Raw genomic sequence first — 24,288 nt, 5'->3', positions numbered from 1 at the left:
TATTTTTGATGGGACCTTCTCACACAGAGGGGAGTCTTTGGTAAAGACGTATGTGCACTAAAGTCACTGTTTTCTGTGTCTCATGTTTGTTTTTTGAGTAGTTTCCTGTTTGTCCAGGTGGTGGCACTATAACACTGTGACACGCAGTCTGTAAGCTTCACCTGGTTTATGAAATGGGTCACACTTCCTGCACACAGACAGGTCTTTGTTCAGTTGTTAGGTGTTTTTTGTGACATAGTTCATGCTAATAGAGCACATAGTGTCCATAAAAGCACTTCATTTAAGTTGGGCATTCACAAGAGACAGATTTAAAGTGATGAACTAGTTAAAAATGAGCAATAATAGAAACAATAAACACGACTACATAGAAGGCAAGATCAGACAGACAAACTGCTTTTTAATACTTTAAACTGACTCTTTTCATGACTTGGGCGAGACCATTTCAGGGAGGGAACCACGAATGAACCCTTGGTTTCTGAGCCTGGTATTTGGGACGGACAGTAGACCTTGTTCATTAGACCTCAGTTAGGTCACCATGGCTAGATGATGCAATAGTTCCCAGATATAAGGTGGGGTCAGGTCAAAAATACCCCGGGCGGTCGGCTCGTTTACGCGCGGCTGCTCGGGTCAGTAGCTCTAAGGAAGGTGGCGCTCGGCTCAGACTGAGGTCACGTTCAATGGTGATGACACTGAGCACCTGATGCGCCTACACGTGGTGGGGCTGAGGTACTACATTCAAATAACATTATTGGTTTAGTGACCATCAGATATTTTTCCACATAAAAAACAGATGCATCTGGAAGAAGTTGATCAAGATTTTTCCTCTCATGTTTCTAAACATGAACAGAACTAAAAGAAGAGTCTGGAACATGAATGCTGAAGCGTTTATTGCAGTAAATCTAAAAGCTTGTGTTTGCAGTGGTTATCATGAAACAGACTGGTCCAACTGCAGCACAGCTGATCAGCTGTCCATGTCCACACTGACTGGAGAAGTGAAATCAGCTGCTGATGATCACATCTTCTTGGCACACGCAAAGAACTTCTTCTCTGAGCAGGGAACATCCCTCCATAGTCCAAAGGCTGGATAACACACAAAACATCACGTTTAGTGTCATATGACTTACATGTTATGCCAGTTAATAAAGTAGAATAGTAGAAACAAGCACAGCTGAGGTGACAGAATATGACAATGATAATAATTATGGTGGTATAGAATATGATCAATGATGAGTAGAGGTAATAACAGCTGTGATACAGTGAGATGTATTACTCATGATGTTTTTATGGATGCAAATGTTATAATTTATAAACTAATGATAGTTAATATGAGTAATAGTGATAATAGCAGCAGGAAGCGCCATGCAGGACCACGGCAGCAGGCGCCACCACCATCAGCAGAGACCTATCTCATCTTGAAAACTTGCTTCCATCGTTTCTTTAAATTACAAATTCAGCCTTCACTTACTAAAGAAACTTGAATCAACGCAGGCCTCTTGTGCATGAGTGTTGTCTGGCTCACTAGGATACCAAAAGTTGTAGTTAAAGTCAGATCCATCAGTGTTTCTGAACTCTGCCTGAAAAACACAAAGGTGAGGATCAGTGATGACATGTGACACACACACTCCTCTATGTATCAGACATCAGGCTCTTTCCTCCCATTCATCCATCAATGAGTTCACTAACAGCCAATCTATAACACATTCACTGCTCACCCCTGATCTTTGGGCTCCTATCCAAAAAAATGTCAGTTGAGAGTTTAAATTCCAGGTCGAACACATGAGGTTAAGAAACTGGTCCTCATCGTGCACTGACACCAGATGACCATTTAAGGAGCGGCAGTGTTCCTGAAATCAACAGAAATGTAATCAAAATTAGAAGTGTGTGCCATGTGCGTGTGCCTAGGCGTGGGCGTTGGCGTGGGAGCGGCCGTCGGCATGTGCGTGCATGCGTGTGTGTGTGTGTGTGTGTGTGTGTGTGTGTCCATCACCTCTGCATCATTGAAAGTTTTTTGAGTATTGATTAATTTAACACAGCGATCGTCATCGATGCGGCTCCATCCGTCACCACATGGTTCAGCTGGCTGTTTTTCACATTGAGGATATAAAAACACTGTGGGGACACAAGAGCTTAAATGACGAAGTTTGAGTTTAAATCCAATAATGTGTTGGTGATTTTATGGTACTTACTGTGAAAATTCCCAGTCACAGTGTCCAGGACACAGACCAACATCAGGACAGCAGTCACCACAGCTGGACGCATGACTCAGGCCTCACTAACTCTCAGAGCTCCACAACTGGAATATGACCTGGAAATGTTACGAGTTAAAAGTGTGAATACATGCTGCACTATGTTAATTTAAAATTGAATGAATACCTAATTTATTGACAATAGAGAGGTCTTCTATTCTACGGAGAGAAGAAGCAGCTCACCACAGACGTGTTCTGGTTCCTCGTTGCTCCTCTGTCTGATTGTCAGGTGGCTCTTCCTCTGTCTTTAAACTCATCACTCATGCCCTGTGGATATGTACTGTAAATGTTCTGCCAATGTCACCAACTGGCTCATTTTGATATCATTCATTAAAAGAACAAATACAGAAAGAGAAAAACAAGCAGAAACTCATGTCAGCTGAGTTGGGGTTCATAATATCAGTCTGTTTGCTGATGACGCAGTTTTCTATATTAGCAAACTTACTTTCTTTCAGTGTTTGTTCAAATAATTAATTACATCAAAATGAGCCAGTTGGTGACATTGGCAGAACATCAGCATGTCCACAGGGCATGAGTGGAAAGTTTGAACTTTATCAAGACCCATGCCCTTGATGGGACCTTGGAGAGTCCACCCCACTGCAGCGGGGCCTCCTGGGGGCCCAAGCCTGACTGGCTCAACTGGTGTTATAAGATAGGGCTGATCGGAACCAATGAAGAGTAAAGGTTCGGCTTCCTTTAGGGCAGGTATGAGAAGGCCGCGTAGGTGTCAAAACTTTGCCCGAAGACAATCAACCGGGTAGGTATGCTGAGCCAAACTGACGGGTACCTGTGAAGGCACTGTCAATGTCACAGCTGGTCTGAGGTTCGGCAGCAGGAGAAATACGGAAAGACACTGTGTGTCCATGCAGCACTTGGATATCTTGACGGACTGTGCATAGGGGGAGATCCTCAGGAAGGCCCTTCATGCAGAGAGACTTAGCGGCTCCTGGCAACAGCATGGTCCTGTCTGATCCGTTGTCAAGGATTGCAAAGGTGTCCAAGGTCCGCTCCCCATACTGTACAAGCACCGGCACAACCTTTAACATGACCCGATTTTCGACTCCCTGCCGGTCTAGGTACAGATCATCAGCGGAAGAGCTGGTTAGGCAGCTCTCTTCTCGGACTGCTGCACCTCCATGAGCCCTCTCTGGGCTGGTATTTACCTCATGGAGAGCCAACAGGTGTTTTCCCTGGCAGATGTTACATGGTTTCTTCAGGTTGCACTGGGCTGCTTGATGCTTTCGTGCACATCGCCAGCATCGTTTATTGGCCAGGATCCGGTGTTTGAGCTGGTCTTTGGAGAGCTTGGCAAATTCACCGCACTGGCTGAGGTAATGCTCCGCGCTCTTGCATTAGGCACAATAGGCTTTATTCTTGACTCTATTCTCGCTATTCCGGTGGAAGTTTGCTCAGCAGTCGAGCTACGTGTGAGCCACAGTTTAGTTAAATTTCCCCTTCAGGTCCCAGGGTCTGCAACAAGTCAACCAAAGATTTTATCTGGCGGGAGAATCTCCAGAATGCTGCAGTGTCTCCGCGCTTGACTTCAGAGGCTTCCAGGATGCCTGTGATCTCCCTAAGGGCGAGCTGATGCGGTTGACCATACTGATCATGGAGGGCTGCCATGGTATGTGTATAAGGGTTGGCGAGTTTAAAAAGGCATCAGCATTGAGCCTGGCTTTCTCTAGCCTTAGGTGGTCCACAAGTACCTGATATTTGAAGAGCTCTGTAGTGTAGGCTGCGGGCGCTGAGCACATTGAACCTGCATAGGCTGGTGCAGGATAAAAAGATGGCGGAGGAGGGTTCTCTTGGCGATAGAAAGGGATGCCAGTGTTAGGAGCCGTGTATGGGTGCTCAGGTTGCAGCATCATATATAAGCATCAGGCGGATAAGCATCAGCTTTAAGGGTGTAGTAGGGTTGGCTACCAGCAGGCTCAAACATAAGGTTAGAAACGATGCTGTGCAGGTCTTTAACCATTTCAGGCCATGGCGGAGGGTCAGGCAATTCATCCTCTTCCCTTAGTAATCCAGTCGGAACTGAGTAGCTCTGGGAGACTGCAGTGCCGGCTGGTTGAGGGTTTGGGTGCAGATATAGTGGGGTTGGACCAGTGGCTCGACCCATATCCACTCTCAGGGAGCGAGCTACTTCGATTAGCTCTTTGATTTCACTTCGGGCATCATCAAAGGCATCATGCCTGTCTGGAAAGCCTGACGGGATTGTGCTAGCCTGGCGTTCTCTTCTTGAATGGCTCTCATCTCGGCTTGGAAGTGTCAGTCAAGAACTCAAAACTCAGAGTATTAATACCCTGAGTCATGCATCCATGATTTGACCCCACCTGTGCATCACTGAAATTTTTTATCTCCCGATAAATTTGGCACAGTGATTGTCATCAATTGTCTGGGGTATCAGAGAAACTCAGGAGGGTCTTCAACAAACACTGTATCCCTGTGTGTTTCAAACCCAGTAACACACTCAGACAGAGACCAGTACATCAACACAGGAGAGCTCCCTCCTCAGGCCAGGACTCTGCTGCCCACTCACATCTCAAGGAGAAAGCCCACTCCTCTGATGACAACAACGTCCACATCCTGGACAGAGAGGACAGATGGTTTGAAAGAGGAGGAAAAGAAGCATCTCTGCAAAAGTAGAGAAACCATGGCTAAACAGAGGAGGACGAGGTCTGAGATGCCACTTATCTCCAGTTTCCAATGGTGCCCTTTCACCCCTTCATTCAACAATCTAACCTCAAAGAACAACTGTTCACAAATGGCCTCCTTTGACTCCAACGACTGTCGTTAAGACTCAATAGAGCACTAACCAAGTCCAGACCTACTTCCACCAACCACCAGACCAGGACCAGGACCAGGCTGGGACTAAACCAGCACTAACAAAGTCCAGACCTACTTCCCACCAACGACTGTCACTCTAACGACGGGCGTTGGCACTCGGAGCTCAAAGGGTTCCAATGACATCATCGGCCTTGTGAGAGGTTAAATACCTGGATCTCTACACCAGTTAGTTGGACCAGACCCAGCCTGGTCCTTGTCCTGGTCCAGTCCCGGCCTGGTCCTGGTCCTGGTCAGATGTGCACATAATCTGATGAAGCCTCTTGGATGAGAGGTGAAAAGTCTTCCTAGTCAAATAACCACGTCCAGTTACTTTTGACTGATGCTTTGGGGAAAACGACGACCTGGACACACGAGAACATTCACAGTTCATAAGTTCAATCTGTTCGCTGATGACACCGTTTTCTATATTAGCATTATATTAGAGTTCAGTTCAGGTGAGGGACATCGCCTGTGGCCTGGAAACTGTTTAATGAACATTTGAATTCCTCACTTTACATGTAAGGAGACATTCAGAGTTCGGAGCGAGTTCATATTGATCAGAACCACCAAAGGATGTTTGATGTGACAACACTGGATATTTAAAGTTTAAATGTGGAGATGTCAAATATTTGGAATAAATGTTTAGTTGTTTTTTCTCCATAATGTTGTAATTGATCACAAGGAGAGACTGTTGCTTCTTAACATAAAATAATAAACCTTGTATGAGATAGAAGTGAACAAACACAACGATGCACGCAGAATGGTTACACACGGCCACTCTTTTCGCAATTTTTGGCACTTCTGCAATGGTTCAAACTAGAATTGACTGGTTGGGGCTTGTTTTTTTCCTGATCTTCATCCCTCACCTGTTTTTGCCGTGTGAGTGTTGAATAATATTTGACATCTCCACCCTTCAACTTCAAATATCAAGTGTTGTCACATCAAACAACCTTTGGTGGTTCTGATCAATATGAACTCGCTCCAAGCTCTGAATGTCTCCTTACATGTAAAGTGAGGAATTCAAATGTTCATTAAACAGTTTCTGGGCCAGAGGCGATGTCCCTCACCTGAACTGAACTCAGTACAGACTTCATCACCTTACACACAGAGAGAGAGAGACTCTGTTAGGGTCAGTGTGAAAATATAAGAGGGTCACTTCAGCTCTCTTAGTGGAGCCACACCTGGGTCAGGGATGGAAAAGACCCAAACTGGACTGAGTTGAAGCTGAGTTAGATCTCACAGATTCAAAGGAACACAGTTTTAATGGTGCTACTCTGCTAATATAGAAAACGGTGTCATCAGCGTACAGATTGAGCTAATCAACTGTGAATGTCACTGGGGGCTCAAACTGAACCCCAACTTAGCTGAAGTGAGTTTCTGCTGAGTTTTTTTAAACACCTCAAACAAGAGTCTGTCTCTGAGTCACATGGTGATATTTTGAGTGTTTGTTTATTTAATGAATGATATCAAAATGAGCCAGTTGGTGACATTGGCAGAACATTTACAGTACATATCCACAGGGCATGAGTGATGAGTTAAAAGACAGAGGAAGAGCCACCTGACAATCAGACGGAGGAGCAACGAGGAACCAGAACACGTCTGTGGTGAGCTGCTTTTACTCTCTCTATGTTTTATAATATCAGAACAGTTGATGTAAGGACATTTGGGACCTGAACACAAGACGTTATATTTGATAGTCTTGAAATTACCAGAGCGCTGCTGTAGAGATCTGATTATGGATGTGATCAAACTGCTGTTGTCCACATGTTCTATGAGGTTTATTTCTGAAAGCAGCCGTGTTTATACTTTAAAAAGTGTATTTTCTAAATATCAAACTAGTCTTTTTACAGAGACAGTGTTTCCAGGAGAAGGAGATATGTACAACTGTGTTTCATCAAATTTACAGTAACAGTGTTTGGTGTAATTATATCTCAATGATGTGTCTTAATGACTGTATCTACAGACTGAACATTAGGGGTCCAAGACTTGAACCCTGGGGGTCTCCACTTACTATATCAGCCTTTCTAGAGATTAAATTAGAGAAGACACAAAGAAATAATGGTCCTTTGGTTGAGATGCAAAGCAAATTAGGACTGAGACACATTGCTCAAGTCTTTGCATATTATTAACAATGTTATTCAAACAACTTAACATGTTTTATCTCGTATGTTTACATCCTACATTATGGAAGAATAGAACATGATGGGATTTGACGTTGAGTTATGTCTAGTTTAAAGTGTAATTTGATAGGATGTAGTGAATATGTGAGTTTGATCACCTTAAACCTGTGTAGTGTTGAGTACTTGGTTGTTTTTCTACATTCAAACTTAAAACGTTCACATTTCCAGGTCATATTCCAGCTGTGGATCTCTGAGAGTTAGTGAGGCCTGAGTCATGCGTCCAGTTGTGTTAGTTGCTGTCCTGATGTTGGTCCGTGTCCAGGACACTATGACTATTAACTTAATTCCACGTAAGTACAATGGGTTCAGCAACAATGTATTGAATAAGCTAAAACCCCAAAAAACCTGGTTATTAAATCATTTGTGTTCCTACAGCTGGTGCAGAACTGTTCTTATGTAGGCAATTTCCAGACAGACCATGTGGTGACGGATGGAGCCGCCTTGATGACGATCGCTGTGTTAAATACTTCAAGACTCCAAAAACCTTCAGTGAAGCAGAGGTGATGCAAACACACACAGGGATCAGAGAGAATGATAATAAATCTCTCCTCATCTTGTGCAGACAGTTATGATAATGTTCAACACTTGCTCACATTTCTGTTGATTTCAGGAACACTGCCGCACTTTGAATGCTGGTCTGGTGACAATGCACAAAATGGATGACATGTATAACCTGGTTTGTTTGAACTGGCGTGCAACAAGAGAAATCCAAACTGTCTGGATCGGAGTCGTAAGATCAGGGGTGAGCAGTGAATGTGTGACAGATTGGCTGTTAGTGAACTCAGTGATGGATGAATGGGAGGAAAGAGCCTGATGTCTGATACATAGAGGAGTGTGTGTGTCACATGTCATCACTGATCCTTTCCAGAGCAAGTTCACATACACTGATGGATCCGAGCTGGACTACCGTGTTTGGGCATTGGGTGAACCTAACAACGCTGCCGGACAAGAGGACTGTGTCGAAATGATCATCAGTTTTGGTAAGGAAAAATAGAGTCGACAGAAAGGTCGTTTTTAGTCTGAGAGCTAAGGACGTATGTACACGTAGGGTTTCTTTCTGAGTGCCAGTGATTCTTTTCAATCGTTCCCTATGACGAGAGAGCGACTGGCCGCCTCGAGAAAAGACACAGGATCTGGAATTTCAACAAGCAAAACCAGCTCAAGGGACAAAAAAGTGTATTAGACCACAAAACACCAGCATAGTACACATGCCAGGCCATTACAGTAGGTGGCGCTGTAACTCTACCACAGAAATACACCTGTAAACAGAAATACACTTAAACACAAACAGAATGGGGGTCCGTTTCACAAAGCAGGTTCAACAAACTCTGAGTCTAACCCTGAACTCTGAGTTGATCTACTCTGAGATAGGAAACTCTGAGTTTTCGGTTCCAGAGCAGCAGATTTGCGTTAGGTTGATCAACTCAGAGTAGTTTGACCTGGAGTTAAGCCCGTGCACCACAAGTCAATCAATGGAGCCCTGATTCGACGAGTCACCATGGCAACGGGGAAGGGGAGGCTACGTTTTTCACCCCACTGTTTTTTCGACCTATATGAGTAGTTTACATATATATATATATGTAAACTACTCCTATAGGTCGAAACAACAGCCTTCTGGTCCAGAATATCACCTTTAATGCTAGGGGGTGCATTTCACCGCAGGGGTGCTGAATACGGCACAACAACTACAGTACCGCTGGAAATGCAAGAATGTCTATAATCAATAGTTTGATTTCTACTCGATATTCAGAACATTTATAAACCACTGAATGGGATGTTTTCTGTTTTTTTCCTAGAAAGGGTAAGGTGGCGTGACGTACGCTGCTCAGTGAAGAATAACGTTGTGTGCGCCAAGAAGATGTGATCATCAGCAGCTGATTTCACATCTCCAGTCAGTGTGGACATGGACAGCTGATCAGCTGTGCTGCAGTTGGACCAGTCTGTTTCATGATAACCACTGCAAACACAAGCTTTTAGATTTACTGCAATAAACGCTTCAGCATTCATGTTCCAGCCTCTCCTTTTATTTCTGTTCATGTTTAGAAATATGAGAGGAGAAATCTATGTGGCTTTAATGTGGCTCGTTACACTGCAACATATTATTCACCTGTGGCAATAAACAGAGTTCACCTGACCACACCTGAGGCAGTCTGGCTTGGAAAGGACACGCCCCCCTCAGGTGTTTCCACTCACTTAATTAGAGGCTTTATTTGCTGCCTTCCTCCTTTGGTTTGTCTTGTTGCCTTGAACCATGTGAACGACCTGTAAGCAATTATCATTATTTTATCTGTTGATTCACATTGTTATTGCACACTTCTGTGTTTGCATGTTTGCTATTATGACAGCAAGGACATCATGAGTGAGCATGCACGACAGGAGTGAAGTAACCTACAGGCCTAGGCATGAAAATGATAGTCTTCTTCCTCTGATGGCATCATTTTCATGTGTAAAGACATTTTATCACAGATTAGATGAATATAAGTATCACTGAAGGATACAAATAACTAAATGTGCAACTACTTTGCATCAGTGGGCTCAGTTCACTTCTGTCTCAAACAATTGTTTTTAATTTTAATGAAGCAACAGTCTCTCCATGTGATCAAACATTTATTAAGACAAAGAACAACTTATCTCCACAGTTAAACTTTAAATATTCAGTGTTGTCACATCAAACAACCTTTGGTGGTTCTGATCAATATGAACTCGCTCTGAACTCTGAATGTCTCCTTACATGTAAAGTGAGGAATTCAAATGTTCATTAAACAGTTTCCAGGCCAGAGGCGACGTCCCTCACCTGAACTGAACTCTAATATAATGCTAATATAGAAAACGGTGTCATCAGCGAACACATTGAACTTATGAACTGTGAATGTCACTGCAGGATAAAACTGAACCCCAACACAGCTGAAGTGAGTTATAAAAACACCTCAAACAAGAGTCTGTCTCTGAGTCACATGGTGACACTTTGAGTGTTTGTTCTTTTAATGAATGATATCAAAATGAGCCAGTTGGTGACATTGGCAGAACATTTACAGTACATATCCACAGGGCATGAGTGATGAGTTAAGAAACAGAGGAAGAGCCACCTGACAATCAGACGGAGGAGCAACGAGGAACCAGAACACGTCTTTGGTGAGCTGCTTTTACTCTCTCTATGTTTTATAATATCAGAACAGTTGATGTAAGGACATTTGGGACCTGAACACAAGACCTTATATTTGATAGTCTTGAAATTGACAGATTGCTGCTGTAGAGATCTGATTATGGATGTGATCAAACTGCTGTTGTCCACATGTTCTATGAGGTTTATGTCTGAAAGCAGCCGTGTTTATACTTTAAAAAGTGTATTTCCCTAAATATCAAACTAGTCTTTTAACAGGGACAGTGTTTCCAGGAGACAGAGATTTGTACAACTGTGTATCATCATATTTACAGTAACAGCGTTTGATGTAATTATATCTCAATGATGTGTCTTAATGACAGTATCTACAGACTGAACAACAGGGGTCCAAGACTTGAACCCTGGGGGTCTCCACTCACTATATCAGCCTTTCTAGAGATTAAATTACAGAAGACACAAAGAAATAATGGTCCTGCTGTTACGATGCAATTAACTATGATTAATATTAACAATAGCAGCTAATTAAAATGGTGTATCTTGTTTCTTTAACCTGTACAAAGACTGAAGTGTAAAAACAACGCGTTGTGGGTTCATGCTTCACATCTAACTCTTGTAGCTTGTTGAATAAGTGTATTTCCCCTCATGTTAGTCTCACCTTAAGCCTGCTGAGTGTTGAATATTTCCATTTTCCATTTTTTCTGACATTCACACTTTAAACGTTCACATTTCCAGGTCATATTCCAGCTGTGGAGCTCTGAGCGTTAGTGAGACCTGAGTCATGCGTCCAGCTGTGGTGACTGCTGTCCTGATGTTGGTCTGTGTCCTGGACACTGTGACAGTTGTAGGAGGGTAAGCCTACCTTTATTATGGCTAGAATATATCAGTCGCTGAATTTATAATGAATTAACTCAACTCGTTAAAAATTAGGATTTATTTGACCTCGAAGTGGCACCACACCAAAATAAGACAGGATGTTTATTAAACTTTGGTGAAGGTTTAATACCTGTTAGTAATTTAAAGTAATTGATTATTTGTCTCGAACGCGTTAATTCGTACCACAGCCTTTATCAGGGACCAAACTTTCTGTACAGAACGGAAGATTCTCACAACGATGTAAGGTTATAAACATTTGCCTACCTAGCAAGGAGAATACAGGAGAGTGCAACACTGAATAGAGAAGTGAAAAGGGTTAAATGTGGCTATAAAAAGCTTAAGATCAGTGTGATTCAGACCTACGGGGCTGTTATTACTGGCGGACTTAAACTGGCTCTAATTAGCCGGCCAACAGAACTCGGGTCAGACTTTAATTAACACCACGTTTCAACCAGGAGCTGTATTAAAAGGCCAACCTTACTTTGCCGTTGATATGACAGTCGCCCTGGCGTCTTACAGTACCGATGCAGGTTCCATGGGTCCGCGTCCTGGTGTTTGGCGGACCTGAGTTCTGGTCTGTAGACTGGGTCAGTTGTGTAGTTGGATCGGCGCGGCTCCTCTGCTCCCGTCCCGGCTTGGATTCAGCTCTTCAGGTGGCTTGCCTCTTGAGGATGTTTGTGGGTTGACAACAATTCTGACCGGTTCTGAACTAGAGTTTGATGCAATTTGTCGGCCGGACAAATGGGAAAAGACAGCACGAGGGGTTTAACTATACTTATAAAAGATGAAAACGTGGTGAAGAAAACTTGTAAAGTTGCGCGACAAAAATAGATCAAAACGAAAATATTTTTACAAGAAAACAAAATATAAAGTAACGTCTCGCTAACTTTGGGTTAACAAAGTTGAACAAAAGAAACAAAAGAAACAAAACGCAGGAAGCGCAGAAGAGGGAAAGAAGAGAGAAGTGCAGGAGGTGAAGTAAAGAGAAAGGTCAGGGGTGCAAAGAGAGCAGAAGAGTGAGCAGGGCGCTCTTTCTGACCCAACCCTTTGGCTCTGAGCGAATTAACTGCTTTTTTATGCCTTTTAATTCGAACATGGAAGATTAAACTATCTCTGGTTGATTTTCCATTATTAAGCTTTCTGATATCCAATTTAACCAAAATCTTTAGGCAGACAGTTTTAACAGATACTGAGTGACGGGCCTATTATTAAAACACAGAATATTTCAGGAATTAGACATTGAGAGACTTTGCACTTCTGAAACCACAAACATAATCACAACAAGATACAAACAATGCATATACTGTTACACACTTGCAAAAATGTCTTTGAACAGCCAGTTGCGATGAAACATCGAACTTTAACCGTTTTCCAAACTTTTACATAAAGTTCTGTTGTTTAGATCTTATCAATGAAAGTCCCTCTGTCTCCAAACAGAGACCGATCCTCCGGTTCGAATTGCGGTCAGATTAGACGTTGATTTAGGGTTAAAGGGTTCTTCATCCTGAAGTTCTGGGTTTTTATTACCCTAGGAAGGTTTGAGGTTGTAAAACACACCTTATCTCCTATTGAAACAAGTATAAAAACGTCTTATCTCCCACTCCCTTCCTGTGACGCTGAGCAGAAAAACCAGTCACGAAGAACTCGATAACCAGCACTTCATCATGGGGTCCTACAGTAAGTAACTTACTATCACGACACAATATTGAACAAAAACTACAGAAACTCATTTAAGCAATTTTTGTTCCCACAGAGGGTATATCTAGGGACTTTTGTAAACTCAGACCATGTGGTGACGGATGGAGCCGCATTGATGACGATCGCTGTGCTAAATTCATCGAGACTCCAAAAACCTGGTTATTAAAGCACTTTTGTTCCTACAGCTGGTGCAGAACTGTTCTTATGTAGGCAATTTCCAGACAGACCATGTGGTGACGGATGGAGCCGCCTTGATGACGATCGCTGTGTTAAATACTTCAAGACTCCAAAAACCTTCAGTGAAGCAGAGGTGATGCAAACACACACAGGGATCAGAGAGAATGATAATTAATCCCTCCTCATCTTGTGCAGACAGTTATGATAAAGTGCTGGTGAAGTCCAACACTTGCTCACATTTCTGTTGATTTCAGGAACACTGCCGCACTTTGAATGCTGGTCTGGTGACAATGCACAAAAGGGATGACGTGTATAACCTGGTTTGTTTGAACTGGCATGCAACAAGAAAAATCCAAAATGTCTGGATTGGAGTCGTAAGATCAGTGGTGAGCAGTGAATGTGTGACAGATTGGCTGTTAGTGAACTCAGTGATGGATGAACGGGAGGAAAGAGCCTGATGTCTGATACCTAGAGGAGTGTGTGTGTCACATGTCACCACTGATCCTTTCCAGAGCAAGTTCACATACACTGATGGATCTGAAGTGGACTACCGTAGTTGGGCGTTGGGTGAGCCTGACAACGCTGCCGGACAAGAGGACTGTGTCGAAATGTTAATCGATTATGGTAAGGAAAAATAGAGTCGACAGAAAGGTCGTTTTCAGACCGACACTTACTTTACACTGCCAAAAGGGGTATGGGACCCAGATGCACATTTCACGTACTTCTTAAGACATATGTTCGTCCATTATCAGGAAATATGAAAACCTCTGTGAAGAAACAAGATGATTCTGTTTGTATTCAGACATTTGTGTTTGATGAACCACTGAATGGGATGTTTTCTGTTTTTTTCCCAGACTGGGTATGGTGGCATGATGTACGCTGCTCAAAGGAGAATTACTTTGTGTGTGCCAAGAAGATGTGATCATCAGCAGCTGATTTCACATCTCCAGTCAGTGTGGACATGGACAGCTGATCAGCTGTGCTGCAGTTGGACCAGTCTGTTTCATGATAACCACTGCAAACACAAGCTTTTAGATTTACTGCAATAAACGCTTCAGCATTCATGTTCCAGCCTCTTCTTTTATTTCTGTTCATGTTCAGAAATATGAGGAAAAATAACTGTTCTGCAACAAATTTAATAGTGACAACAATCTGTGTCTCCTTCTTTTTCACTTTATATCCAGTAACTTACAATAAAGATAAATAGACAACTTAGAACTTTTATTCCCGATATTGGACATCTCCACCCTTCAACTTTAAATATCCAGTGTTGTCACATCAAACCACCTTTGGTGGTTCTGATCAATATGAACTCGCTCTGAACTCTGAATGTCTCCTTACATGTAAAGTGAGGAATTCAAATGTTCATTAAACAGTTTCTGGGCCAGAGGCGATGTCCCTCACCTGAACTGAACTCAAATATAATGCTAATATAGAAAACGGTGTCATCAGCGTACAGATTGAACTTATGAACTGTGAATGTCACTGGAGGATAAAACTGAACCCCAACTCAGCTGAAGTGAGTTTTTAAAACACCTCAAACAAGAGTCTGTCTCTGTGACATGGTGATACTTTCTTTCTGTTTGTTCTTTTAATGAATGATATCAAAATGAGCCAGTTGGTGACATTGGCAGAACATTTACAGTACATATCCACAGGGCATGAGTGATGAGTTTAAAGACAGAGGAAGAGCCACCTGACAATCAGACGGAGGAGCAACGAGACACCAGAACACGTCTGTGGTGAGCTGCTTTTACTCTCTCTATGTTTTATAATATCAGAACAGTTGATGTAAGGACATTTGGGACCTGAACACAAGACGTTATATTTGATAGTCATGAAATTGACGGAAAGCTGCCGTTTGTTGGTGTGATGAGATGTAACTTACTTTCCTTTTGAGGATTATGTGCTAAACATTAATGTGTATTTCCCTAAATGTCAGACTAGTCTTTTAACAAGGACAATGTTTCCGGGAGACATAGATATGTTCAACTGTGTGTTGTCGACATATTCACAGTAACATAGTGTTTGATGTGTCTCAGTAAGAGGAGCTCTGAGAGTTAGTGAGGCCTGAGTCATGCGTCCAGCTGTGATAACTGCTGTCCTGCTGTTGGTCTGTGTCCAGGACACTGTGACCCAGCATTTGCGTAAGTAACTTACCATCACGACACATGATTGAACCAAAACCACAGAAACTTGGTCATTTAAGCAATTTTGTTCCCACAGAAGATATACCTAAAGAGTTTTGTCCAGACGAATCATGTGGTGATGGATGGAGACGCATTGATGAAAATCGCTGTGCTAAATTGATCGGGAGTCAAAAAACTTTCAGTGATGCACAGGTGATGGAACACACACACACACACACACACACACACACACACACACACACACACACACACACACACACACACACACACACACACACACACACACACACACACACACACACAATAACTATCATCATCTATGATACTGTATGTGATGATAAAGTGCTGGTGAATAATGACATTGCTCACATTTCTCTTGATTTCAGGAACACTGCCGCACTTTAAACAGTGACCTGGTTTCGGTTCACAGTCATGCAGAGATGATGGCACTACTTTGTTTGTCCTGGGATACCATCTTTTATGAACAAACCTTTTGGATTGGAGCCCAAAGATCAGTGGTGAGCAGTGAATGTGTGACAGATTGGCTGTTAGTGAACTCAGTGATGGATGAATGGGAGGAAAGAGCCTGATGTCTGATACATAGAGGAGTGTGTGTGTCACATGTCATCACTGATCCTCACCTTTGTGTTTTTCAGGGAGAGTTCAGAAACACTGATGGATCTGAGTTTGACTTTAGTGTTTGGTATCCTGGTCAACCAGACAACAGAGACGGACGAGAGGACTGCATCGAGTCAAACTTTAAAGGTGAGGAAGAATGAAGGAGTAAAGGTTGTAGATTTAAGAATGGGAATGAAGTTTTGAATATGACATTGTGTTTATTAAACCACTGAGAGGAAGTTTTGTTTTCCAGTGTACGGAAGGTGGTTCGATGTACGCTGCTCAGAAGTTAATTTCTTTGCATGTGCCAAGAAGATGTGATCATCAGCAGCTGAGTTCACATCTCCAGTCAGTGTGGACATGGACAGCTGATCAGCTGTGCTGCAGTTGGACCAGTCTGTTTCATGATAACCACTGCAAACACAAGCTTTTAGATTTACTGCAATAAACGCTTCAGCATTCATGTTCCAGCCTCTTCTTTTACTTTTGTTCATGTTTAGAAATATAAGAGGAGAAATTTCTATCAACTTCTTCCAGATGCATCTGTTTCAATCACAACTGTGTGCAACAGATTTAATGGTGACATCCTGTGTCTCCTACTTTGTCTTTACTTTATATTCAGTAACTTACAGTAAAGATAAATAGCTGGTGTTTGACGGACAGGTGGTCGTCTGCAGTCTGTCCATGGTGCTGAACTCAGCCCAGACAGTCAGACTACCCCTGACTCAACTGTCAGAAACCGCCCCGGACGCTGCCATCTTCTTTTTTCCATGTCCACGGGGCGCTGCCATCTTTAAGTTTTGCAACCGTGGGCAGGAAAGGGAGGAGCTTGGGTGGGCAAGGGTGCATTGATTGGATCCTGGGTTGGACCTCACGAGGGGTCCGTGTGCCCGCCCACTTCTATCGGCAACCTGACATGATTCTTACCTTAATAGATATATGAGGCATTTACTCTGCTAACCATCACGTTTCATCATGTTTAGAAATATGAGAGAACCACATTCAGCGTGCACCAAACCTTTTTAATGCCTTTGACATTTTAGTTCAGTGCTTAAGTGCTAATGTTGACGTGCTAAAGTAATTTAACCCGCTTTATTCACACCTCGTTTTTCATTTTTGATGGGACCTGCTCACACAGAGGGGAGTCTTTGGTAAAGACGTATGTGCACTAAAGTCACTGTTTTCTGTGTCTCATGTTTGTTTTTTGAGTAGTTTCCTGTTTGTCCAGGTGGTGGCACTATAACACTGTGACACGCAGTCTGTAAGCTTCACCTGGTTTATGAAATGTGTCACGCTTCCTGCACACAGACAGGTCTTTGTTCAGTTGTTCGGTGTCTTTTGTGACATAGTTCATGCTCATATTCGGCTGTTAAGTCGTGACGTAACGCCCTTTCAAAATATGATTTCCGGGTCCAAGCAGGTGGAAGCCCTGTATTTCTTCCACAACGCAGTGCCGTGTTCCCCCTTGTTTGAACAGATCTGAGTTTTTAAAAAAGCAACGTAATTTTCATTTTACCTCTTTCTTATGGATGAAAAAGGTGTTTAACTGTCAGAAGAGGTGATTCTAATTGTTCACGTTAGGCCGTTGTTGTCTGTTTTATTTCAACGGAGCTTTTGGATCTGGAAGTCTTATTTTGAAAGGGCGTCACGTCAGACTTAACAGTCGGATAGCACATAGTGTCCATAAAAGCACTTCATTTAAGTTGGGCATTCACAAGAGACAGATTTAAAGTGATGAACTGGTTAAAAACCAGCAATAAAAGTAACAAGTATGAACTACATATTAGGTAAGATCAGACGCTATAGGACAAAATGCCTTTCAAAACTTTAACCTGACTCTTTTCATGACTTGGGCGAGTCCATTTCTGGGAGGGAACCACGAATGAACCCTTGGTTTCTGAGCCTGGTATTTGGGACGGACAGTAGACCTTGTTCATTAGACCTCAGTTAGCTCACCATGGCTAGATGATGCAATAGTTCCCAGATATAAGGGGGGGGGTCAGGTCAAAAATACCCCGGTTGGTCGGCTCGTTTACGCGCAGGTGCTCGGGTCAGTAGCTCTAAGGAAGGTGGCGCTCGGCTCAGACTGAGGTCATGTTCAATGGTGATGACACTGAGCACCTGATGCGCCTTCACGTGGTGGGGCTGAGGTACTACATTCAAATAACATAATTGGTTCAGTAACCAACAGATATTTTTCCACATAAAAAACAGATGCATCTGGAAGAAGTTGATCAAGATTTCTCCTCTCATATGAACAGAAATCAAAGAAGAGGCTGGAACATGAATGCTGAAGCGTTTATTGCAGTAAAGGTAAAAGCTTGTGTTTGCAGTGGTTCTCATGAAACAGACTGGTCCAACTGCAGCACAGCTGATCAGCTGTCCATGTCCACACTGACTGGAGATGTGAAATCAGCTGCTGATGATCACATCTTCTTGGCGCACACAAAGAACTTCTCCTCTGAGCAGGGTGCATCATTCCAGAGCCCCCAGGCTGTAAAACACACAAAACATCACGTTTAGTGTCATCAGGATCAAATCAAATCAACCTTTATTGATACGGCGCTTTTCATACAGAAAAGTATCACAAAGTGCCGGACAGGGATGTACAGTAAAAGAGAAACATCAAATAAAATACGGAGAAGAAAGTTAAAAGAACCCAACCCTCCCACCCCCACAGTCATGCACAGAGACACAACAACTATGCATACGTTCATAAACACATTCACACAGACACACACACTTGCACCTACACAAACACTAGCTGTCACTACAGAGACATGGCCGGGCAGCGAGACCTGAGGTACAGAGGAGGCTAGAGGAAGCTTCCTTTGGGGGCCAACCACACCGGGAGAGAGTCACAGTGGAAGAGAAGGTGCACATTTGTGGTAAACAATCATTCACATGACCAATGCCCCTAAATAACGCTTCATGTTCTCTGTTTGTGGCCAAATTTCAATCACAAAAATGTCTCCGAGTGGTAAAAATAATATTTTCTCATCACGTAGATCAACAGAAACTGAACACATGTAGCAGTGTCAGTATAATAGCAGCAAGAAGCGTCATGCTGGACCACGGCAGCAGGCACCACCACCACCATCAGACCTTTTTCATCTTGAAAACTTGCTTCCATCGATTCTTAAAATTACAAATTCAACCTCACTTACTAAAACGGCTCGAATCAACGCAGGCCTCCTGTGCATGAGTGTTGTCTGGCTCACCAGGATACCAAAAGCTGTAGTTGAATTCAGATCCATCAGTGTTTCTGAACTCTGCCTGAAAAACACAAAGGTGAGGATCAGTGATGACATGTGACACACACACTCCTCTATGTATCAGACATCAGGCTCTTTCCTCCCGTTCATCCATCACTGAGTTCACTAACAGCCAATCTATCACGCATTCACTGCTCACCCCTGATCTTTGGGCTCCAATCCAGAAGGTTTGGTCATAAAAGTTGGTATCCCAGGTCAAACAAAGCAGTTTTATCATCTCTGCATGACTGTGAACTGAAACCAGGTCACTGTTTAAAGTGCGGCAGTGTTCCTGAAATCAAGAGAAATGTGAGTTATACTCTTCACCAGCACTTTATCATCACACACAGTATCATAGATGAAGATAATTTTCTCTTTATTCTGTTGACTGTGTGTGTGTGTATGTGTGTGTGTGTGTGTGTGGGGGGGGTGTGTGTGTGTGTCCATCACCTCTGCATCACTGAAAGTTTTTCGAGTCTCGATTAATGTAACGCAGCGATCGTCATCGATGCGGCTCCATCCGTCACCACATGGTTCACCTGGCTGATTTTCACATTGAGGATTTAAAAGATCTGTGGGAACACAAGCGCTTAAATGACAAAGTTTCTTGAGTTTAAATCCAATAATGTGTTGGTGATATTATGGTACTTACAGTTTAAATCGACAGTCTGTAAGTAATTAGGACGTAAGGTATTACTACGCATACTCTGGGTGCCCAGGACACAGACCAACATCAGGACAGCAGTCACCACAGCTGGACGCATGACTCAGGTCTCACTAACTCTCAGAGCTCCACAACTGGAATATGACCTGGGAATGTTACGAGTTAAAAGTGTGAATACATGCCTTTAAAATGTAAAAACCTGTGATAGTAACTCATTCATTGACAATAGAGATCTCTTCTATTCTACAGAGAGTAAAAGCAGCTCACCACAGACGTGTTCTGGTGTCTCGTTGCTCCTCTGTCTGATTGTCAGGTGGCTCTTCCTCTGTCTTTAAACTCATCACTCATGCCCTGTGGATATGTACTGTAAATGTTCTGCCAATGTCACCAACTGGCTCATTTTGATATCATTCATTATTAGAACAAACACAGAAAGAGAAAAACAAGCAGAAACTCATGTCAGCTGAGTTGGGGTTCATAATATCAGTCTGTTTGCTGATGACGCAGTTTTCTATATTAGCAAACTTACTTTCTTTCAGTGTTTGTTCAAATAATTAATTACATCAAAATGAGCCAGTTGGTGACATTGGCAGAACATCAGCATGTCCACAGGGCATGAGTGGAAAGTTTGAACTTTATCAAGACCCATGCCCTTGATGGGACCTTGGAGAGTCCACCCCACTGCAGCGGGGCCTCCTGGGGGCCCAAGCCTGACTGGCCCAACTGGTGTTATAAGATAGGGCTGATCGGAACCAATGAAGAGTAAAGGTTCGGCTTCCTTTAGGGCAGGTATGAGACGGCCGCGTAGGTGTCTAAACTTTGCCCGAAGACAATCAACCGGTTAGGTATGCTGAGCCAAACTGACGGGTAGCTGTGAAGGCACTGTCAATGTCACAGCTAGTCTGAGGTTCGGCAGCAGGAGAAATACGGAAAGACACTGTGTGTCCATGCAGCACTTGGATATCTTGACGGACTGTGCATAGGGGGAGATCCTCAGGAAGGCCCTTCATGCAGAGAGACTTAGCGGCTCCTGGCAACAGCATGGTCCTGTCTGATCCGTTGTCAAGGATTGCAAAGGTGTCCAAGGTCCGCTCCCCATACTGTACAAGCACCGGCACAGCCTTTAACATGACCCGATTTTCGACTCCCTGCCGGTCTAGGTACAGATCATCAGCGGAAGAGCTGGTTAGGCAGCTCTCTTCTCGGACTGCTGCACCTCCATGAGCCCTCTCTGGGCTGGTATTTACATCATGGAGAGCCAACAGGTGTTTTCCCTGGCAGATGTTACATGGTTTCTTCAGGTTGCACTGGGCTGCTTGATGCTTTCGTGCACATCGCCAGCATCGTTTATTGTCCAGGATCCAGTGTTTGAGCTGGTCTTTGGAGAGCTTGGCAACATCACCGCACTGGCTGAGGTAATGCTCCGCGCTCTTGCAGAAGCACAATAGGCTTTATTCTTGACTCTATTCTCGCTATTCCGGTGGAAGTTTGCTCAGCAGTCGAGCTACGTGTGAGCCACAGTTTAGTTAAATTTCCCCTTCAGGTCCCAGGGTCTGCAACAAGTCAACCAAAGATTTTATCTGGCGGGAGAATCTCCAGAATGCTGCAGTGTCTCCGCGCTTGACTTCAGAGGGTTCCAGGATGCCTGTGATCTTCCTAAGGGCGAGCTGATGCGGTTGACCATACTGATCATGGAGGGCTGCCATGGTATGTGTATAAGGGTTGGCGAGTTTAAAAAGGCATCAGCATTGAGCCTGGCTTTCTCTAGCCTTAGGTGGTCCACAAGTACCTGATATTTGAAGAGCTCTGTAGTGTAGGCTGCGGGCGCTGAGCACATTGAACCTGCATAGGCTGGTGCAGGATAAAAAGATGGCGGAGGAGGGTTCTCTTGGCGATAGAAAGGGATGCCAGTGTTAGGAGCCGTGTATGGGTGCTCAGGTTGCAGCATCATATATAAGCATCAGGCGGATAAGCATCAGCTTTAAGGGTGTAGTAGGGTTGGCTACCAGCAGGCTCAAACATAAGGTTAGAAACGATGTTGTGCAGGTCTTTAACCATTTCAGGCCATGCCGGAGGGTCAGGCAATTCATCCTCTTCCCTTAGTAATGCAGTCGGAACTGAGTAGCTCTGGGAGACTGCAGTTCCGGCTGGTTGAGGGTTTGGGTGCAGATATAGTGGGGTTGGACCAGTGGCTCGACCCATATCCACTCTCAGGGAGCGAGCTACTTCGATTAGCTCTTTGATTTCACTTCGGGCATCATCAAAGGCATCATGCCTGTCTGGAAAGCCTGACGGGATTGTGCTAGGCTGGCGTTCTCTTCTTGAATGGCTCTCATCTCGGCTTGGAAGTGTGGCTCCTGGTAGGGGCTACCCTGGTAGGGGGCTGTATACTCAGATAGGACAGAACTGCTCCAGTCTCTCCTCTGATGGCGGCTCGGGGCTAGCTGAGGATTCTCTTGGTAAGCTGGATTCCCATGGAAGCTAGCCGAGGGAGTCTGTGCTGGATGGAAGGAGGTCATCTGGACTGGATCCTCCCGTGGTATAAGCATCCCACCCCCTGAAGTAGGTCATGGTAGATTTCTGGCATTCTCTGCAATAGGGATCCCCATAGTCCACCTCAAAGTCCCTGAATCTGCTAGGTCTACGTGTTTGCCGGCGAGGCCTCAGAGTAGGATTTATTTCTCTATCCAACTCCATCTTGAATACTGTTATCTGGCTCGAAGGACCAATGTTTTTAAGGTTTAACAGCAAACAATTATGGCGTGCCGATCAGAACACAGGAATGAAAAGAAGGAGATGAAATTTCTTCTTAGACTGTTCAAGTTGTATTTATTTCCAATTCTCAAATACTCTGTATTGTCATCAGCTATCAGTCAAGAACTCAAAACCCAGAGTATTAATACCCTGAGTCATGCATCCATGATTTGACCCCACCTGTGCATCACTGAAATTTTTTATCTCCCGATAAATTTGGCACAGTGATTGTCATCAATTGTCTGGGGTATCAGAGAAACTCAGGAGGGTCTTCAACAAACACTGTATCCCTGTGTGTTTCAAACCCAGTAACACACTCAGACAGAGACCAGTACATCAACACAGGAGAGCTCACTCCTCAGGCCAGGACTCTGCTGCCCACTCACATCTCAAGGAGAAAGCCCACTCCTCTGATGTCTTCAACGTCCACATCCTGGACAGAGAGGACAGATGGTTTGGAAGAGGAGGAAAAGAAGCATCTCTGCAAAAGTAGAGAAACCATGGCTAAACAGAGGAGGACGAGGTCTGAGATGCCACTTATCTCCAGTTTCCAATGCTGCCCTTTCACCCCTTCATTCAACAATCTAACCTCAAAGAACAACTGTTCACAAATGGCCTCCTTTGACGCCAACGACTGTCGTTAAGACTCAATAGAGCACTAACCAAGTCCAGACCTACTTCCACCAACCACCAGACCAGGACCAGGACCAGGCTGGGACTAAACCAGCACTAACAAAGTCCAGACCTACTTCCCACCAACAACTGTCACTCTAACGACGGGCGTTGGCACTCGGAGCTCAAAGGGTTCCAATGACATCATCGGCCTTGTGAGAGGTTAAATACCTGGATCTCTACACCAGTTAGTTGGACCAGACCCAGCCTGGTCCTTTTCCTGGTCCAGTCCCAGCCTGGTCCTGGTCCTGGTCAGATGTGCACATAATCTGATGAAGCCTCTTGGATGAGAGGTGAAAAGTCTTCCTAGACAAATAACCACGTCCAGTTACTTTTGACTGATGCTTTGGGGAAAACGACGACCTGGACACATGAGAACATTCACAGTTCATAAGTTCAATCTGTACGCTGATGACACCGTTTTCTATATTAGCATTATATTAGAGTTCAGTTCAGGTGAGGGACATCGCCTCTGGCCTGGACACTGTTTAATGAACATTTGAATTCCTCACTTTACATGTAAGGAGACATTCAGAGTTCAGAGAGAGTTCATATTGATCAGAACCACCAAAGGTTGTTTGATGTGACAACACTGGATATTTGAAGTTTAAATGTGGAGATGTCAAATATTTGGAATAAATGTTTAGTTGTTTTTTCTCCATAATGTTGTAATTGATCACAAGGAGAGGCTGTTGCTTCTTAACATAAAATAACAAACCTTGTATGAGATAGAAGTGAACAAACACAACGATGCACGCAGAATGGTTACGCAACGCCACTCTTTTCGCAATTTTTGGCACTTCTGCAATGGTTCAAACTAGAATTGACTGGTTGGGGCTTGTTTTTTTCCTGATCTTCATCCCTCACCTGTTTTTACCGTGTGAGTGTTGAATAATATTTGACATCTCCACCCTTCAACTTTAAATATTCAGTGTTGTCACATCAAACAACCTTTGGTGGTTCTGATCAATATGAACTCGCTCCAAGCTCTGAATGTCTCCTTACATGTAAAGTTAGGAATTAAAATGTTCATTAAACAGTTTCTGGGCCAGAGG

The 24,288-nt window shown here is 43.7% G+C and overlaps 3 protein-coding genes and 1 long non-coding RNA gene across 4 annotated transcripts; 2 read left to right on the top strand and 2 right to left on the bottom strand.

The window, feature by feature from the left end:
• Positions 1-978: 978 nt before the first annotated feature.
• On the bottom strand, positions 979-2,452 carry LOC310964447 (C-type isolectin Sp-CL4-like). The gene is made up of 6 exons (XM_083937580.1): positions 2,430-2,452; positions 2,187-2,305; positions 1,988-2,109; positions 1,713-1,844; positions 1,466-1,574; positions 979-1,080 (listed from the first exon to the last, which is right to left on the bottom strand). The coding sequence occupies exons 2-6, from the start codon at positions 2,257-2,259 to the stop codon at positions 1,013-1,015; spliced, it is 504 nt and encodes a 167-aa protein (XP_083793706.1). The 5' UTR covers positions 2,260-2,305; positions 2,430-2,452; the 3' UTR covers positions 979-1,012.
• Positions 2,453-7,860: 5,408 nt separating this feature from the next.
• On the top strand, positions 7,861-9,105 carry LOC310964453. The gene is made up of 3 exons (XR_014593741.1): positions 7,861-7,994; positions 8,121-8,232; positions 9,049-9,105. It is a non-coding gene; the product is annotated as an uncharacterized lncRNA (long non-coding RNA).
• A 1,249-nt stretch (positions 9,106-10,354) lies between these two features.
• LOC310964437 (C-type isolectin Sp-CL4-like) lies at positions 10,355-14,114 on the top strand. Its single transcript, XM_083937568.1, has 7 exons — positions 10,355-10,384; positions 11,106-11,222; positions 12,871-12,923; positions 13,130-13,254; positions 13,376-13,507; positions 13,634-13,745; positions 13,976-14,114. Exons 2-7 carry the CDS (start codon positions 11,152-11,154, stop codon positions 14,041-14,043), a joined length of 561 nt encoding a protein of 186 aa, XP_083793694.1. The 5' UTR covers positions 10,355-10,384; positions 11,106-11,151; the 3' UTR covers positions 14,044-14,114.
• Positions 14,115-18,271: 4,157 nt separating this feature from the next.
• On the bottom strand, positions 18,272-20,100 carry LOC310964441 (C-type isolectin Sp-CL4-like). The gene is made up of 6 exons (XM_083937572.1): positions 20,075-20,100; positions 19,796-19,953; positions 19,594-19,715; positions 19,304-19,435; positions 19,057-19,165; positions 18,272-18,383 (listed from the first exon to the last, which is right to left on the bottom strand). Exons 2-6 carry the CDS (start codon positions 19,905-19,907, stop codon positions 18,316-18,318), a joined length of 543 nt encoding a protein of 180 aa, XP_083793698.1. The 5' UTR covers positions 19,908-19,953; positions 20,075-20,100; the 3' UTR covers positions 18,272-18,315.
• Positions 20,101-24,288: the final 4,188 nt, after the last annotated feature.

This window comes from Echiichthys vipera (genome assembly GCF_963691815.1).
Source record: "Echiichthys vipera genome assembly, chromosome: 22".
Classification (NCBI taxonomy): Eukaryota; Metazoa; Chordata; class Actinopteri; order Perciformes; family Trachinidae; genus Echiichthys; species Echiichthys vipera.
This window is presented reverse-complemented; position numbering and strand designations above follow the sequence as displayed.

Excerpts from the sequence above, each read along its gene's own strand:
- LOC310964447 (XM_083937580.1), bottom strand. The coding sequence starts at position 2,259 with ATGCGTCCAGCTGTGGTGACTGCTGTCCTGATGTTGGTCTGTGTCCTG. Across the intron at positions 2,110-2,186 it reads TGTGACTGGGAATTTTCACA|TGTTTTTATATCCTCAATGT; the intron begins GTAAGTACCATA and ends GTGTCCCCACAG. Across the intron at positions 1,575-1,712 it reads TAGGAGCCCAAAGATCAGGG|GCAGAGTTCAGAAACACTGA; the intron begins GTGAGCAGTGAA and ends TGTGTTTTTCAG.
- LOC310964437 (XM_083937568.1), top strand. The coding sequence starts at position 11,152 with ATGCGTCCAGCTGTGGTGACTGCTGTCCTGATGTTGGTCTGTGTCCTG. Across the intron at positions 12,924-13,129 it reads CTTCATCATGGGGTCCTACA|CTGGTGCAGAACTGTTCTTA; the intron begins GTAAGTAACTTA and ends TTGTTCCTACAG. Across the intron at positions 13,255-13,375 it reads AAACCTTCAGTGAAGCAGAG|GAACACTGCCGCACTTTGAA; the intron begins GTGATGCAAACA and ends TGTTGATTTCAG.
- LOC310964441 (XM_083937572.1), bottom strand. The coding sequence starts at position 19,907 with ATGCGTCCAGCTGTGGTGACTGCTGTCCTGATGTTGGTCTGTGTCCTG. Across the intron at positions 19,716-19,795 it reads ACAGACTGTCGATTTAAACT|ATCTTTTAAATCCTCAATGT; the intron begins GTAAGTACCATA and ends GTGTTCCCACAG. Across the intron at positions 18,384-19,056 it reads CGTTGATTCGAGCCGTTTTA|CCTGGGGGCTCTGGAATGAT; the intron begins GTAAGTGAGGTT and ends TGTGTTTTACAG.